Consider the following 12988-nt stretch of genomic DNA (forward strand, 5'->3'; position numbering starts at 1 on the left):
GGGGCACAGAAGGGAATTGGTGAGGGAATTTGAGATGCTCTGCACTTTTCAATGATTATAACCATTCTTCTGTTTATGTAGTTAAATTCAGCTGCTAAAATGCCAGTGTCTTCTTAATTAGTTTGTGGCTTTTAAGTATTATGGCAGACAGAACATAAATGTTTGTCACCCCTAGTCTTATTAGTGTGCTGATACAGCAGTAGTCTATCTTTTAAAAAATTGTTCAGAGCAATCCATGATTTTTTTTGTTATAACAGATTTAACTTAGAAAATTGCAAAAGACTCTTGGGTCTTTAAAAAACACCCTTTGTATTATTCAGAAAAGGATTTCTTTGACAAAAACACTTCTAAGTAATTGTAAAAATAGAAACACTTTTAAGCAACATAACACTTTTAACATAAACCAAATGATTCACAGGATTGCTGCAGAAGACAGAAGGAGCAACTGTGTGAAAAATTTGATTATCTATATTCAGTACTGGAAGAAAGAAAAAATGAAATGACACAAATAATCACTAGAAGCCAAGAGGAGAAGTTGGAACATGTCCGTTCCTTAATGAAAAAGTATGCAGACCACTTGGAGGCTGTGTCAAAGCTTGTTGAATCAGGAATCCAGTTCATGGAAGAACCAGAAATGGCTGTGTTTTTGCAGGTATATTGTAGAGAATTTGATAGTGAAATAGGACAGAAGTGGGGGCAATTAATCAAAGATATGTTTGAAAGTTCTGAAGTACTTTTCCTATCAGACATATGTGAATGACCAGACTTCATGTGGGTAACAACCAAGCAAAAATATAGGCACAAGACTGTGTTTTTCCTGTTCACACCAAAAATGCTGTGGATTATAAATTTTCAGAAGCAGGAAGCAGAAACAATATTTTCATACATATACTCATATCAGAAATGTACAACTGGCAGCCCATGGGTAACATGCCGTGGATTTAGCCATTTCTATCTGTGAGGAATTAGAACATTTTATTCTCCATTTTGTATATGCATTTTGACAACAGCAGTCCTTCATACATTTAGCCAGTAGTCCATTGTCTAGGGCACTTGCCTAGGGAGAAGAAGACTCAGTTTTGAGTCCCAGCCCCCCTCCCCAACCCCCCACCTCCCCCCACCAAAGGGGATTTGAAGCTGAAGATTGCTTTAAACTAGACATAAGGAAAAACTTCTTTACAAGTTGAGTACCAAGGGTTTGAAACAGGCTCCCCGCAGAGGTGGTACAGTCACCCACCCTGGCGATCTTCAAAAAGCATCTTGATGCCCATCTTCCTGGGGTTATCTGACCCTAGCAGTCTTTCCTGCCCAAGTGCAGAGGGGCTGGACCCAATGATCTGTAAGGTCCCTTCCAGCCCCTAACAACTATAATGGGTACTTAGTGCAATGGATTCTGCCCTGGCAAGGAGGGGTCCTGGCTTTGTGCCTTGTTCCCTGCCCCTCTGGAGCAGAAGCTGTCCCAGTGCTATCTATCCACTTGCTTCCTCTGTTTAGGAGGTACAACATATAAAGCAATCATATTCTGATACAGATAGATGAAGAATCCAGGTTGTGTGCAAGTGCCAAAAATTACACACCTACATAAGGGCCACTTTAGCATATAAAAATGAAATAAGATTTATCTGAAAATGTCTCAGCAAATATCACATAGGAAGTCAATTGCTGAATCAAGAATTAAACCCAGATTATTATTCAGTTTTCAAAAAAACGAAGTCAGTTTGAGATTTCAGATTTATTTTTTCCCTTTCCCCCTTTTGGGACCCAAAAAAAACCTATTGTTCAAATATTTTTTAAAAATTCCAAAGTAGGTCTCGTCTCATTCATAGGGCTCATGGTTGTCATTAATAATGAATGCTCAGGTTAGTTGGTTTAGAAGCAGTTGTCTAGAAGAAGAATTATGCCCTGTTGTATAAAATGTCTTTGACATAAAGGAACCATTTAAGAAGTCAGTCATTTCACTTTTGTTTTCACAGAATGCCAAAACGTTGCTTCAAAAGTAAGTACTTTCTTTTGGAGAGATAGTTTATGTTGTTCATCTTTTATTATAAATTACATATGTATTTGCAAAACAAGGTGAATGACACACATCTCTGTTTTAGAATTACTGAAGCATCAAAAGCATTTCAAATGGAAAAAATAGTGCCTGACTATGAAAATATGAGCCATTTCACTGTAAACCTAACTAGAGAAGAAAAGATTATAAGAGAAATCGACTTTTACAGAGGTATGTTATTTATTTGACCTAAATTACTTTCTTAAATTGCAGCTATGTGTAGTTTACATGAAGATACGGTGTGAGGAAAAGTCAAATAAGATATGCGTAGCTATCCACAAATATAACTAGACAATTTTACACAAATTATAATCAAAAGCAAAACCTATCACAGTTCAGAAAGATATTACATGTTGTTTTCCTTTACTATAGTCTCAGTATTTTCGTAAGAAATGGATCCTTCAGCCCTTATTGATTCTATATGTAAAAGTGTTGCAGTAAACAATACTGCAGATCCACTAAAACAGAAAGTACAAGATTAGTTTGCATTCAGTTGTAGTAAGCAATTGCCCAAGTTCTATATTTAGCTAAACTCTAAAAGTATAAAAGCTACAGAGGAAATCATTACAGTACAATGATACTAATAATAAAAGTATGAAAATATAAATAATATTTTTCTTTGTAAATATATCAGAAAAATGTCAGAAAATGTAAAATATATTCTACGTTCTGTATTCTATATATTTATGGGAACAAGCAAAGGTTTATCATTCTTTCTTGTTTAAGGGTCTTGGTTTGGTGTTATTTATATGCCCAAAATATAGCACGTACAAAATAACATGAAGTTGCTAGTCTATGTTCAGTAAAGTAGTGTGTAACCTAGATACCTGTTTTGCTTTATCTTACAAAATAATAAGAATGCTATGGGCAAAAACAGTTGAAATAAACAGATTTCTCACCTAAAGCTTTGAACATTTTAAAACATAGAGGGCCACAGTGCTGGCCATTTATAATTTATCTGCTAAATAATCAAGCTCTACTAAGGCATTTATATTCATATAGTCATAATAACATTGCTTTGATATATACCAACATACAGTTTCAACATAAGTAGTTCAAGCCTTCATTTTGGGTGAACTTAAACTCTTTCTGAAATCAATGGAGAGAGTTTGCAAAATCAGGTTAAGATAATCTCTTATATCAGTATTATTTAGCTTAAGAACATTTACATATTGTGAGGCAACACCTGGTTTTCAATTCTGTTTTCACTTGTTATAGGACACAACATGCCCTTTTCACCGACAAAACTCTCACGACCTTTATATTATCAGTTTGAAGCTACATTTAATGCATCCATTCTGGTTATTTCTCTGAAGTGCAGTGATAGTTCTGAGTAAGGTCTGATTTTTTTTTAGGGGAACAGGGATGTATAATATGATTATGCAGAACAAAATGCCTAGTTAGATGTCTTCCTTTCAAAATATAGACAAGGGTCTTTGGGTAAATCTGATATCTTTTATTAAATCAACTCAAATGATTGGAAAAATTCTTTTTTGCAAGCTTTTGGATACAAATACCCTTTGACAGGCTAAGGAAGTGCCTACAGTTGGTCTGTGCTCTTTCTGGGGAGTCAGATGTTAGGCAGGTTATAATGTGTCCACAAGTTTTTGTATACAGTAGGCTGATGAAGTGAAGTTCATAGGCACATCTACAAAAGGTGTTCTGTAAATTCCCTTTGAGGATTAGAAATGAGAGATTGGAGGGAGAGAGATTTTCTTGTGAAAGATATGCCCCCACAGGGAATTGGGTATTCTTGTCTTTGATAGATTTTTGGTGTGCATTCATTCTGGTATACAATTGCTGTTTGGTTTCTCTGACACATTTTCCGTCAGGGTATTTGGTGCATTGAATGAAATATATAACATTTCTGGAGGTGCAGCTGTAAGATCCAGGAATGTTGATGGTTCTGTTGTGGGGTGTAGTAATTGTGGGGGTGGTGGAGATAAGTTGGCAGGTTTTACATTTCTTGTCACGGCATGGTCTGAATCCATTCGGTGTATTTTGGGCCATAGGAAGTTTGTTTTTGGTGATGAGGTTGGCAAGGTTTGGTGCTTGTTTAAAGGCTAGGATGGGTAGTTCTGGGAAGATCTCTTTAAGAATTAGGTCATCTTCTAGTATGGGTTGCAGTTGTTTGAGGATTTTCCATATAGGTTCCAGGAAGGGATGATATGACATAACCAGTGGTGTGCAATTCTTGGGGGGGTTTCCTTCTGTACTGCAGCAATTCTTCACATGGTGTCCAGGTAGCTCTTTCAAAAGTGTGATCTATCTCTCTGGACAAGTGTCCTTGTTGAGTGAAAGCCCTTTTGAGATTTGTGAAGTGACAACTACAGGTGTTCTTAGTGTAAATTTGGTGGTATCAGAGGGCTTGACTGTATATTACTGCTTTATTGGTGTGTTTAGGGTGATTGCTGGTTCTGTGCAGATATGTATATTGGTCCATGGGTTTCTTGTATATGGTGGTCTGTATTTTACCCTTCTGGATAGTGATCCTCATGTATAAAAATAAAATGTTAGTGCTGGAGTATTCAAGAGATAATCAGATGAAGGGGTGATGATTGTTGCATTTCTGATGGAAAACTATCATAGATTGCAGGTTTTCAGTCCAAATGATGAAGATGTCATTGATATATCTTAAGTATAGCAAGGGTTTGATGGTGCAGTCCTTGAGGAATTCTTCTTCCAGGTGGCTCATAAAAAGTCTGGCATACTGTGGGGCCATTATGGTGCTCATAGCTGTGCCCATCGTCTGTAGGAAGTGTTGGTTATTGAAAGTGAAATTGTTGTGTGTGAGGATGAAGTTCAGTAATATTTTTGGGTCTGTACTCTGAGTTGTAATCTTGCTCTTGTAGATATGTAAGGTAGGCGGTGTGGGATGTTAATGGTAATGTCCATGGTGGCTAGGAGGGTGTTGCTGGAAAGGTGGTCTTTTTTTTAAAGTTTTCATAGTAAGTCTGTTGTGTCTTGGACAAAGCTCACTTTTTAGGTGACAAGAGGTTTTAGGATTGATTCAATGAAACCTGATATTTCCTCAGTTAGGGTTCCATGGTTGGATATGATAGGTCTGCCAGGGTTTCCCTTGTTTGTGGATTTTAGGGAGCATGTAAAAAGTCCCTGGGCTAGGTAGTGAAGGGATCAAGGTCTGTAGTGTTTCTTGTAGTTCTGAAGGAAATGATTCAATGGTAGTTTTGAGTTTCAAGGTGAAAAGGGGAGTAAGATCTTCCTCTGGTTTTTTGTAGTAGGTGGTGTCAGAGAGTTGTCTGTTGGCTGCTCTTATGTAGGCTTCACACTTAAAGATAACTATAGCTCCTCCTTTATCTGCTGGTTTTATTACTATTTGGTGGTTAGATCTTAGAGATTCTGTGGCACTTCTCTCTGAGAGGGAGAGGTTGTTATGGTGGTGTGTGTTGCTGATTATTTTATTGTTCATTCTTTCCATGAAGCAGTCAATGTAGTGGTCAAGGTTAGAATTTCACCTACTGTGAGGTGTCCAATCTGAGTTTGTTTTTTTGTTGGGGTTTTTTTTTTTGTTTTGTTTTGGGGTTTTTTTTGGTGGGGGGTGGAGTTTGATCTTTTCCTCAATGTAGTCAAAGGATAAAGTGTTGCTGGAAGTGGATTCATTTTGGTTGTGGAAATATTCCTTGAGGTGGAGGTGGAGGCGGAGGTGGAGGTGTCAGAAAAATTCTTCTAGTTCTCCACGTTGAAGTATTTTATTAGGGTATTTTTCTGGATAGAAATTCAGGCTTTTAGAGAGGGCAGATTTTTAGCTTTGGTAATTGTGTGCATGGAGAGATTGATGATATTTGAGGGTTGGTTGTTTCTTTCCGTTTCATCGAGTTTGAGGTTGGAATGTTGTAAGGCATTGGTGTTGTTTCCCTGATAGTTGCTTTGTGGTCAGGAAAGTTGTTCATGAAGTGACTGGTTCCATTTCTTCTTTTTATATTGGATGAATGTTGTAGACCAACTTTGGTAGTCTCTTTGTATATATTGTATAATGTTTGGTAAGATGTCTGGATTTTTCTCTTTTAAGTTGTTGTAGCATGTAGTGATTTCCTTCCTGAGCTGATCTCTTTTGGAGTAGGTTAGGTGAAGAAAATGATTTCTAAGTTTCTCTGAAGTTCTCCTGCAAAGTTGTGAAGCATTTTGGAGTTGTATGTAATAGTCAGAGGATTGCAGATGTTTAGTCCTCTGGGTACAATGTTGTGTTTCTTGCATAACCTTAGAAAATATATGTCACTGTTGAGTTTGGCTTCTTTCTTTTTCATGTTGTGTAATTTCCATTTCAAATGGCAAAATTCAATATCTTCCATATTTTGGGTGTATAGGCTGTAGCCGTGTTGGTCTAAGGGCAGAGACACAAGGTTCTTTGGGTAAATCCAATATCTTTTATTACAGATAAAACTGCAGATGCTTCCTCAGCCTGATGAAGGTTATTTGTACCCAAAAGCTTGCGAAGAAGACTTTTTCAACTCAACTATTTGAGTTAGATACCGGATTTACCCAAAAAACCTTGTCTGCCTGTGTCCTTAGACCAACATGGCTGCAACCTGTATTCCTTTCAAAATGTGTTTTTTCATGAATATTAACAACAGAATGTGTTGCATGCAAGTAAGACAGACCTTGCAGTAGAGGCTGAGAGGAGTCAATGCCCCAGGGAGACTTCTGAAGACATTGTGCTTCAGGCAGGTCCATTGTCTCCTGGAATGCAGGGATGTAGCTGCTATACTAAACTCTGGCAGATTACAGCCTCTGCTCCTGTCCCCACCCCTTTGGGGACCCTAGCGTTACTAGTGGCACTAATGACTGTATGAAGAAGTAGGATGAGGCTCCCCCTTTCACCCTTGCATCATCATCCTTGTGCACTTACCCAGGGTAGGTGACAGTCTTGTTCTTCACAAGCAGGACTTAAAGCCCAAGCTGTTTTTTCCCATGAGGTAAGGCCTCAGGAACAGGAACTCAGATCACCAATATATCTGCTGTTTGGCTGTCTAAGTGACTTCATATTCCTAAATACTGTTTTATCAAATAAAACATATATTTCACATGCTGTTGTGTTAAATGAAAGCTGTACTTATATGCATGTCATATCAGAGGAGGACGGGGATGAGGAAGATGAGGAGCTCGGGGAAGGTGAAGAGTTTGATGAAGTCCACACAGAGTCATCTGGGGAGGAAGAAGGGGTAGCTGAGAATATATCCCAGCACCCTCAGCTGGATGCAGAACCCAAGAGCACACTAGGCGGACCTCAGGCTCCACCAGACCCATCCTTTACACCAGCTGCTTCTGTTAATGAGGTAAATGCATCTAACAATTCTCTGACCTGTCAGTTATGCTTAGTGTCTCCTGTATTCTAGAGTACTGTGAATGATCTAATCTGATCTAATATAGACCACAAGATTTATGTCAGAAACATGTCAAAGATGATCATCAGAACAAGGAAGAGAGCAAAAAAATGTTAGTGCTATTGCACATACACCTAGATTCAAGCTTTGTATATAAAACTGAGTTCCTTGATGAAAAACAATTTTGCTATGTTACTTAAAAGATATTTGGTTGCTAAGATTTAATTTTGTACTTAAATTCTTAAGACCAAAAACCTTGGTGCTCAGTTTTGTTGTTTGTTCCTTTGTTTAGTAGAAACGACACCAATTCCTATAACTGAGTTGAGAATTAAAAACAAGAAAACTTTATCGTTCTATCAGATTTAGCCAGTCTTGAGGATATTTATAAGCCATTTCCACCTCACTTCTCTAATCTTTGTTTCTGTGAATGACATTTACCATACCTTCCTCTGGTCTTTTTATCCTGGGGATATCATTTAGAATTCATGTCTCATAATGTTAGTTATGGAAAAGCAAGGCTAATTTACCTTACATTTCTTACAGTGTAGTGGCAAACATTCTGGATTTGACATCTCTTTATATTTTTAGTCAATACTTCCATGGAACCATACTAAAGTGTAATACCAATAACCGTATATTTTTCAAGATCTGCACAAGAATAATAGGTGATAGTCACTTGCAGATCCCAGTATAAGGAATTCACTTAGAAGACATTAAGCTAAATTAATCTCTTATGCAACTCCACTCAGAGCCTTCAATGAATGTGGCCTGTTGTTCCAGAGCTACTCTGATGACTTTGAAGCTGCTGATGCACAAGCAAGGAAACAAATAAAGGATCCATGTTAATGGCAAGCTTCCTACTTCACAGCAAGCAAAAAATAAATTCACTAGATTTGGCCTTTCTTTGATCTATTAGAGATTTTACAGGTTTGTGCCTGCAGACTTGGGTAGGCTCTTAAATTGGTTTAGAAATGTCTTATATTGATTTATCATAGGTTGATTTCTAACCAGCTTACTTTAAATTTAAACAACAACATGGACATACAAATAATTTACAACAGACATAAAGCTTTACCATATGTGAGCTGCACTGTGGTAACTTCCTGCGTGCGCGCTATTACCCTGTGGTGAGTAGAAGCTAAATCACATTAATTGACATCTGTTTCACTGAGAGCTAACTACCACAATTTAGTAGTGTGCAGGAGATAAGATCATGCACAAAGGCAATTACTGTAGGATGGTTCTATAGCATCCCCACTTTTTGTGCTGTGGTGAGTTATTCAGAAATCCATATCCTAAACCAGTGAGAGCCAAACTTTTTGGCTGGTGTACCACCAATTAGCTCTGCACTCTCCCCAAGTGCTTCTCTGATGCACTTCCCAGGGGTGACTGGTGCCTCCTGAGTCTGCGGGGGCACAATTTGTGAGCGGGCCCGGGGTGGGCCAAAAGTCCCATATCCACGCCTATGCTTCTGTGCCATAGCTTAGTGTGCTCCCCCCCACAACATGCCGCTGGCCCACACAGCAAAAAAACTGCCCCATCCTAGGTGGTGCTGAGTTGGGGGCCAATCTCAGGCGGGGCATGTGCCCCCTGTACCTCCCCTACCAGTCGCCTGTGGCACTTCCCCAGTCTGAACTGCTGCTCTGCTTTCTGCCCTGTGCTCCCTGACTGATCTGCTGCTTTGCTTCCTGTGTTCTGCCCCATCTGCTGCTGTGCTGCCTGTCCCCACTCTGATCTTAGATAGATTCATAGATGTTAGGGTTGGAAGGGACCTCAATAGATCATCGAGTCCGACCCCCTGCATAGGCAGGAAAGACCCCCTGCATAGGCAGGAAAGAATCTGTTGCACACCACACACAAAAGACCATTTGTGGCATACATGCTGCAGGTTGGCCATTTAACCTGTTTTCATTTGATCTAAGAATGTTGCTGGTGGAGGTGCACTGGTTTAATTTAATCAATGGGGGCATCTATACACATGGCAGACCTATGCTCTGATACATGCTAATTAACATGTGTCAGAGCAGATGCAATTAATTGAGTCTGCTGCGAGTCTGCTGGAGAATGCCAATTAGCGCACTCCAGCAACCTCTGCATTATGTGTATTCAGTGTCCGTGCATTTCAAAATGGCTATGGGAGCACTTTAACTAAAGCTCATTAAACAAGCTTTAGTTAAAGCTTCCCTGTCACCATTTTGAAGTGCGGGATGCTCAATACACATAATACCGTGGGTGCTTTAATTAGAGCGGAAAGGGTGTAGTGTTGCCAGCTGCTCCTGTCACTGATAAGGTGCAGTTTCACGAGTTATATTACAGAGACACTGCCATTGGTGGGCAAATCTATATATTGATTGTCATTATAATTGACTTATTTTAGCTTCTCACATCAGTAGGATAAAGTTTGAATGATATGATTCAGTACATTTTTTTTTAATTTTTTTTTTAATTATTATTCACTCCAAACCTAAGTGAATCCAGTTGACTTCCATGGGCATTAGATTTGTCCCTTCATTCAGCATTCTCTTAAATGTATGGGGCCAGTTCCTGAGTGTGTACCACTACTTTATCTCAGTACCGTACCTCAGAAACAAGAATTCCTCTGAGTGTAAACTGAGATAAAGCTGAATAAGAGCCTCTGAATTTGAGGTATAGTTATTTTTCTGTACCAAACAGTCATTAGACAAAATCTCTCTAAAGCAAAGAGCCTCATTCTCCTCTTCTACAAGTTTTTATCCCACTGTGATTCCACTGATTTCATTGAAATTACCCTTCACTTATGAGTGGAAAGAAAATCAAGCCCAAGGTATATCATTAAATTAATAAAGTGACAATTTCATTAATAGTTTCTCAGTTAAAACTCTCTTTAAACTTGATGGGGATTTTTGCTGAGTGAAGACTGAAAGGATTCAACCCATTGTTTGTATATGATTATCTATATATACAAATGCTAGATGCTTTTGCTCTGTGTTTCAATTCTAATTGTTCTGAGAACTACAGACAGTACTGCATTCTTTATAGTAAATTAGAAACACGAATGTGGCATGCAGTAAAATGTGGTCTAACATGGAAAAGTAACACAGTGCACTCTGCTGTTTTTGTTCTTTTCTACTTTATCTGTCCTGATTAAGGATCAGGTTGTGCCAGGTGGTTCTCAGCAGACTGCAGAGTCTGATATTCAAGTGCCATCAACAGCAGAAACTGCCGACCCTTTCCTTTACCCTAGTTGGTATAAGGCCCAGTCACGGCAAGCAAGCACCCCAAATGCAACCCAAATACATGAGGGATTGAATAAAGTAGGGCCTTCTGCTTCTCTGGAAATGAATGTAAAGAAGGCAGATGCTACAGAAGCAACAACAACCAATGAGAATGCACCTGGGAGTGGTAAGGAAACTACAGCAACTTCTGAGGTTAGTGCTGATGAAACCTTCTCAGAGTGTATTTGTTAGGAACTGGGGTCCAAATGCAATATTTAACAAAAAATGTTTAAAGACACAAACACTATCTGTTGTTTCAGAGATATGGAAATAAAACTAATCTTAACCTCAAAAATTAAAATATTTTAGTAAAACCCTTCAAAAATTAAAATAGTTGATTAAAATATATTATGGGCCAGACTCTCAAATATAAAAATCCACAATACTGTGCATACATTTGCCTGTGCCTAACTATGTGCCAATGCACAAACTATGAGTGAGCCAATACCCAAAACGTTATTTCTCATGTGTATGATCAGTTAGAGGTCAGACAAGTGTCTAATTGGCCAAGTCTTTGCACATCAGATATTTACATCCATGGATGCAATTGTACTCATCAGCTGCTAAAAATCTGGACACTCATGTCACCTGCAATTGTACACCTACTGCATAAGCAGCTGTTTCTTTTGATTCACCCACTGTAGTTTTACAGATGTGTCAGTCACAAATTAGAAATGTATGGCTGTTTAGTGTTACTCTTTTCTATGTGCAGAGTGAGCTATGTAAATGTCAGGATTCTTCTCTTTGTCTGATAACAGTTCAAAAAGCATGGTGTGATTTTGCTTAATGTTACCTTGTAACAATTATTCCAAGGTTTTTTCTTCCATGTGTGTTTGTGACATGATCAAAAAAAAGCATGAGCATAACAGAGTCTAGCTCTGTATTAGAACATCACTATTATGACAGCAGTATGATGACATAATGTAGTTTGATGTGGACTTTTTTATCTTCCTTCTTAAAAGGACACTGTCAGAACCGGCAGCCTCAAAAATGTAACTTCTTTCTCTTTGTTTGGAAAGTCTATGTAATTCATAATGCTTCAGATTTTTAAGTGGAGCTGAGGGACATTTGTAAAATACATTTATAATATACAGGCACCTTCACTGGGGGATCCAAATGGACTAAGACCTAATTTTGAAAATTGTCTATTAATTTAAAATGTCTTTATTTCTGAGTGTCAAATTTGAACTGTGTAGGTTTTGGAAGATGTGGACACCTATTTTCCTTGAAGCTTACTTGTGGGCATGTCTCGGTGTAATGTGTGTGTTTTGTGTGTATATGTGTGTGCATGTGCACATGTGCCTATGCACACCTCGGCAGTGAGTATTTCAGTGGCATGTTTGCTTTTAAAAAATTATCACTGGCAACTTAGCACATGTGTAAACTCTTCAGTAAATAAACACTGGTGATAGGGAAAAAGATAAACAAATGGCACTGCATTCAGATGTGGTATAAGATAACTCAGCTCTACTGACTAAGGATCCAATCCAGTGACCATTGAATTCCATGGAAAATTTCCCATTGGCTTAAGGCTTAATGAAGTCTAAATTTGGCCCAAAATTTTCAGCATTAGGCTAGGGCTTCATTTGAGAACAAGGATGGGGAAATATATTTAAAAAGTATGCAAACTATCACGACAATGTCTTCTTAAGAATGTTCCAGGCAAATGATAAAAGCTGGTAACACTGAAAATGAAATTTGTTGCTGTGGGTTTTTTTTAATAGAAATGTTACAAAGGATTGGAATCCAGTCCTTACTATACTTAGAATCATAGAATCATAGAAAGTTAGGGTTTGAAGGGACCTCAGGAGGTCATCTAGTCCAACCTCCTGCTCAAAGCATGACCATCCCCAACTAGATCATCCCAGCCAAAGCTTTTTCTAGCTGGATTTTGAAAAACCTCCAAGGATGGAGCTTCCACCACCTCTCTGGGTAACCTGTTCCAGTATTTTACTACCCTCCTAGTGAGAAAATTCTTCCTAATATCTAACCTAAAATTCCCTTGGTGCAACTTGAGATAGTTGTTCCTTGTTCTGTCATCTGCCACCACTGAGAATAGTCTAGCTCCATCTTCTTTCAAAGCCCCCTTCAGGTATTTGAAGGCTACTATTAGGTCCCCTCTCAGTCTTCTCTTCTCTGGACTAAATAAACCCAGTTCCCTCAGTCTTTCCTCATAAGTCATGTCCCCCAGCCCCCTCACCATTTTTGTTGTGCTCCGCTGGACTCTTTCCAATTTGTCCACATCCTTTCTGTAGTGGGGGGCCCAAAACTGAACACAGACAGTACTCCAGATGTAGCCTCACCAGTGCTGAATAGAGGGGAGTAATCACTTCCCTTGA

The 12988-nt window shown here is 38.6% G+C and overlaps 1 protein-coding gene across 11 annotated transcripts in view; it reads left to right on the top strand.

Annotated features, from left to right (window-relative positions):
• Window positions 1-393: 393 nt before the first annotated feature.
• The window catches only part of LOC102374453 (tripartite motif-containing protein 55-like), a 29815-nt gene continuing 17220 nt past the window's right edge, over window positions 394-12988 (top strand). For 6 of the 11 annotated variants that reach the window (XR_003092237.1, XR_003092238.1, XR_003092239.1 and 3 more), the window contains exons 1-5: window positions 394-652; window positions 1974-1996; window positions 2100-2224; window positions 7145-7347; window positions 10524-10802. Coding sequence is in view for 4 of the 11 variants with exons in the window: in XM_025194605.1 (XP_025050390.1) it covers window positions 500-652; window positions 1974-1996; window positions 2100-2224; window positions 7145-7347; window positions 10524-10802 (783 nt within the window). In the remaining 7 variants the exon portion in view is untranslated. The remainder of the gene's footprint in view (window positions 653-1973; window positions 1997-2099; window positions 2225-7144; window positions 7348-10523; window positions 10803-12988) is intronic. The other 5 variants (XR_003092241.1, XR_003092242.1, XR_003092243.1 and 2 more) reach the window with 2 other exon arrangements.

The sequence above is a fragment of the Alligator sinensis genome, unplaced genomic scaffold, assembly GCF_000455745.1.
Source record: "Alligator sinensis unplaced genomic scaffold, ASM45574v1 scaffold1358_2, whole genome shotgun sequence".
Classification (NCBI taxonomy): domain Eukaryota; kingdom Metazoa; phylum Chordata; order Crocodylia; family Alligatoridae; genus Alligator; species Alligator sinensis.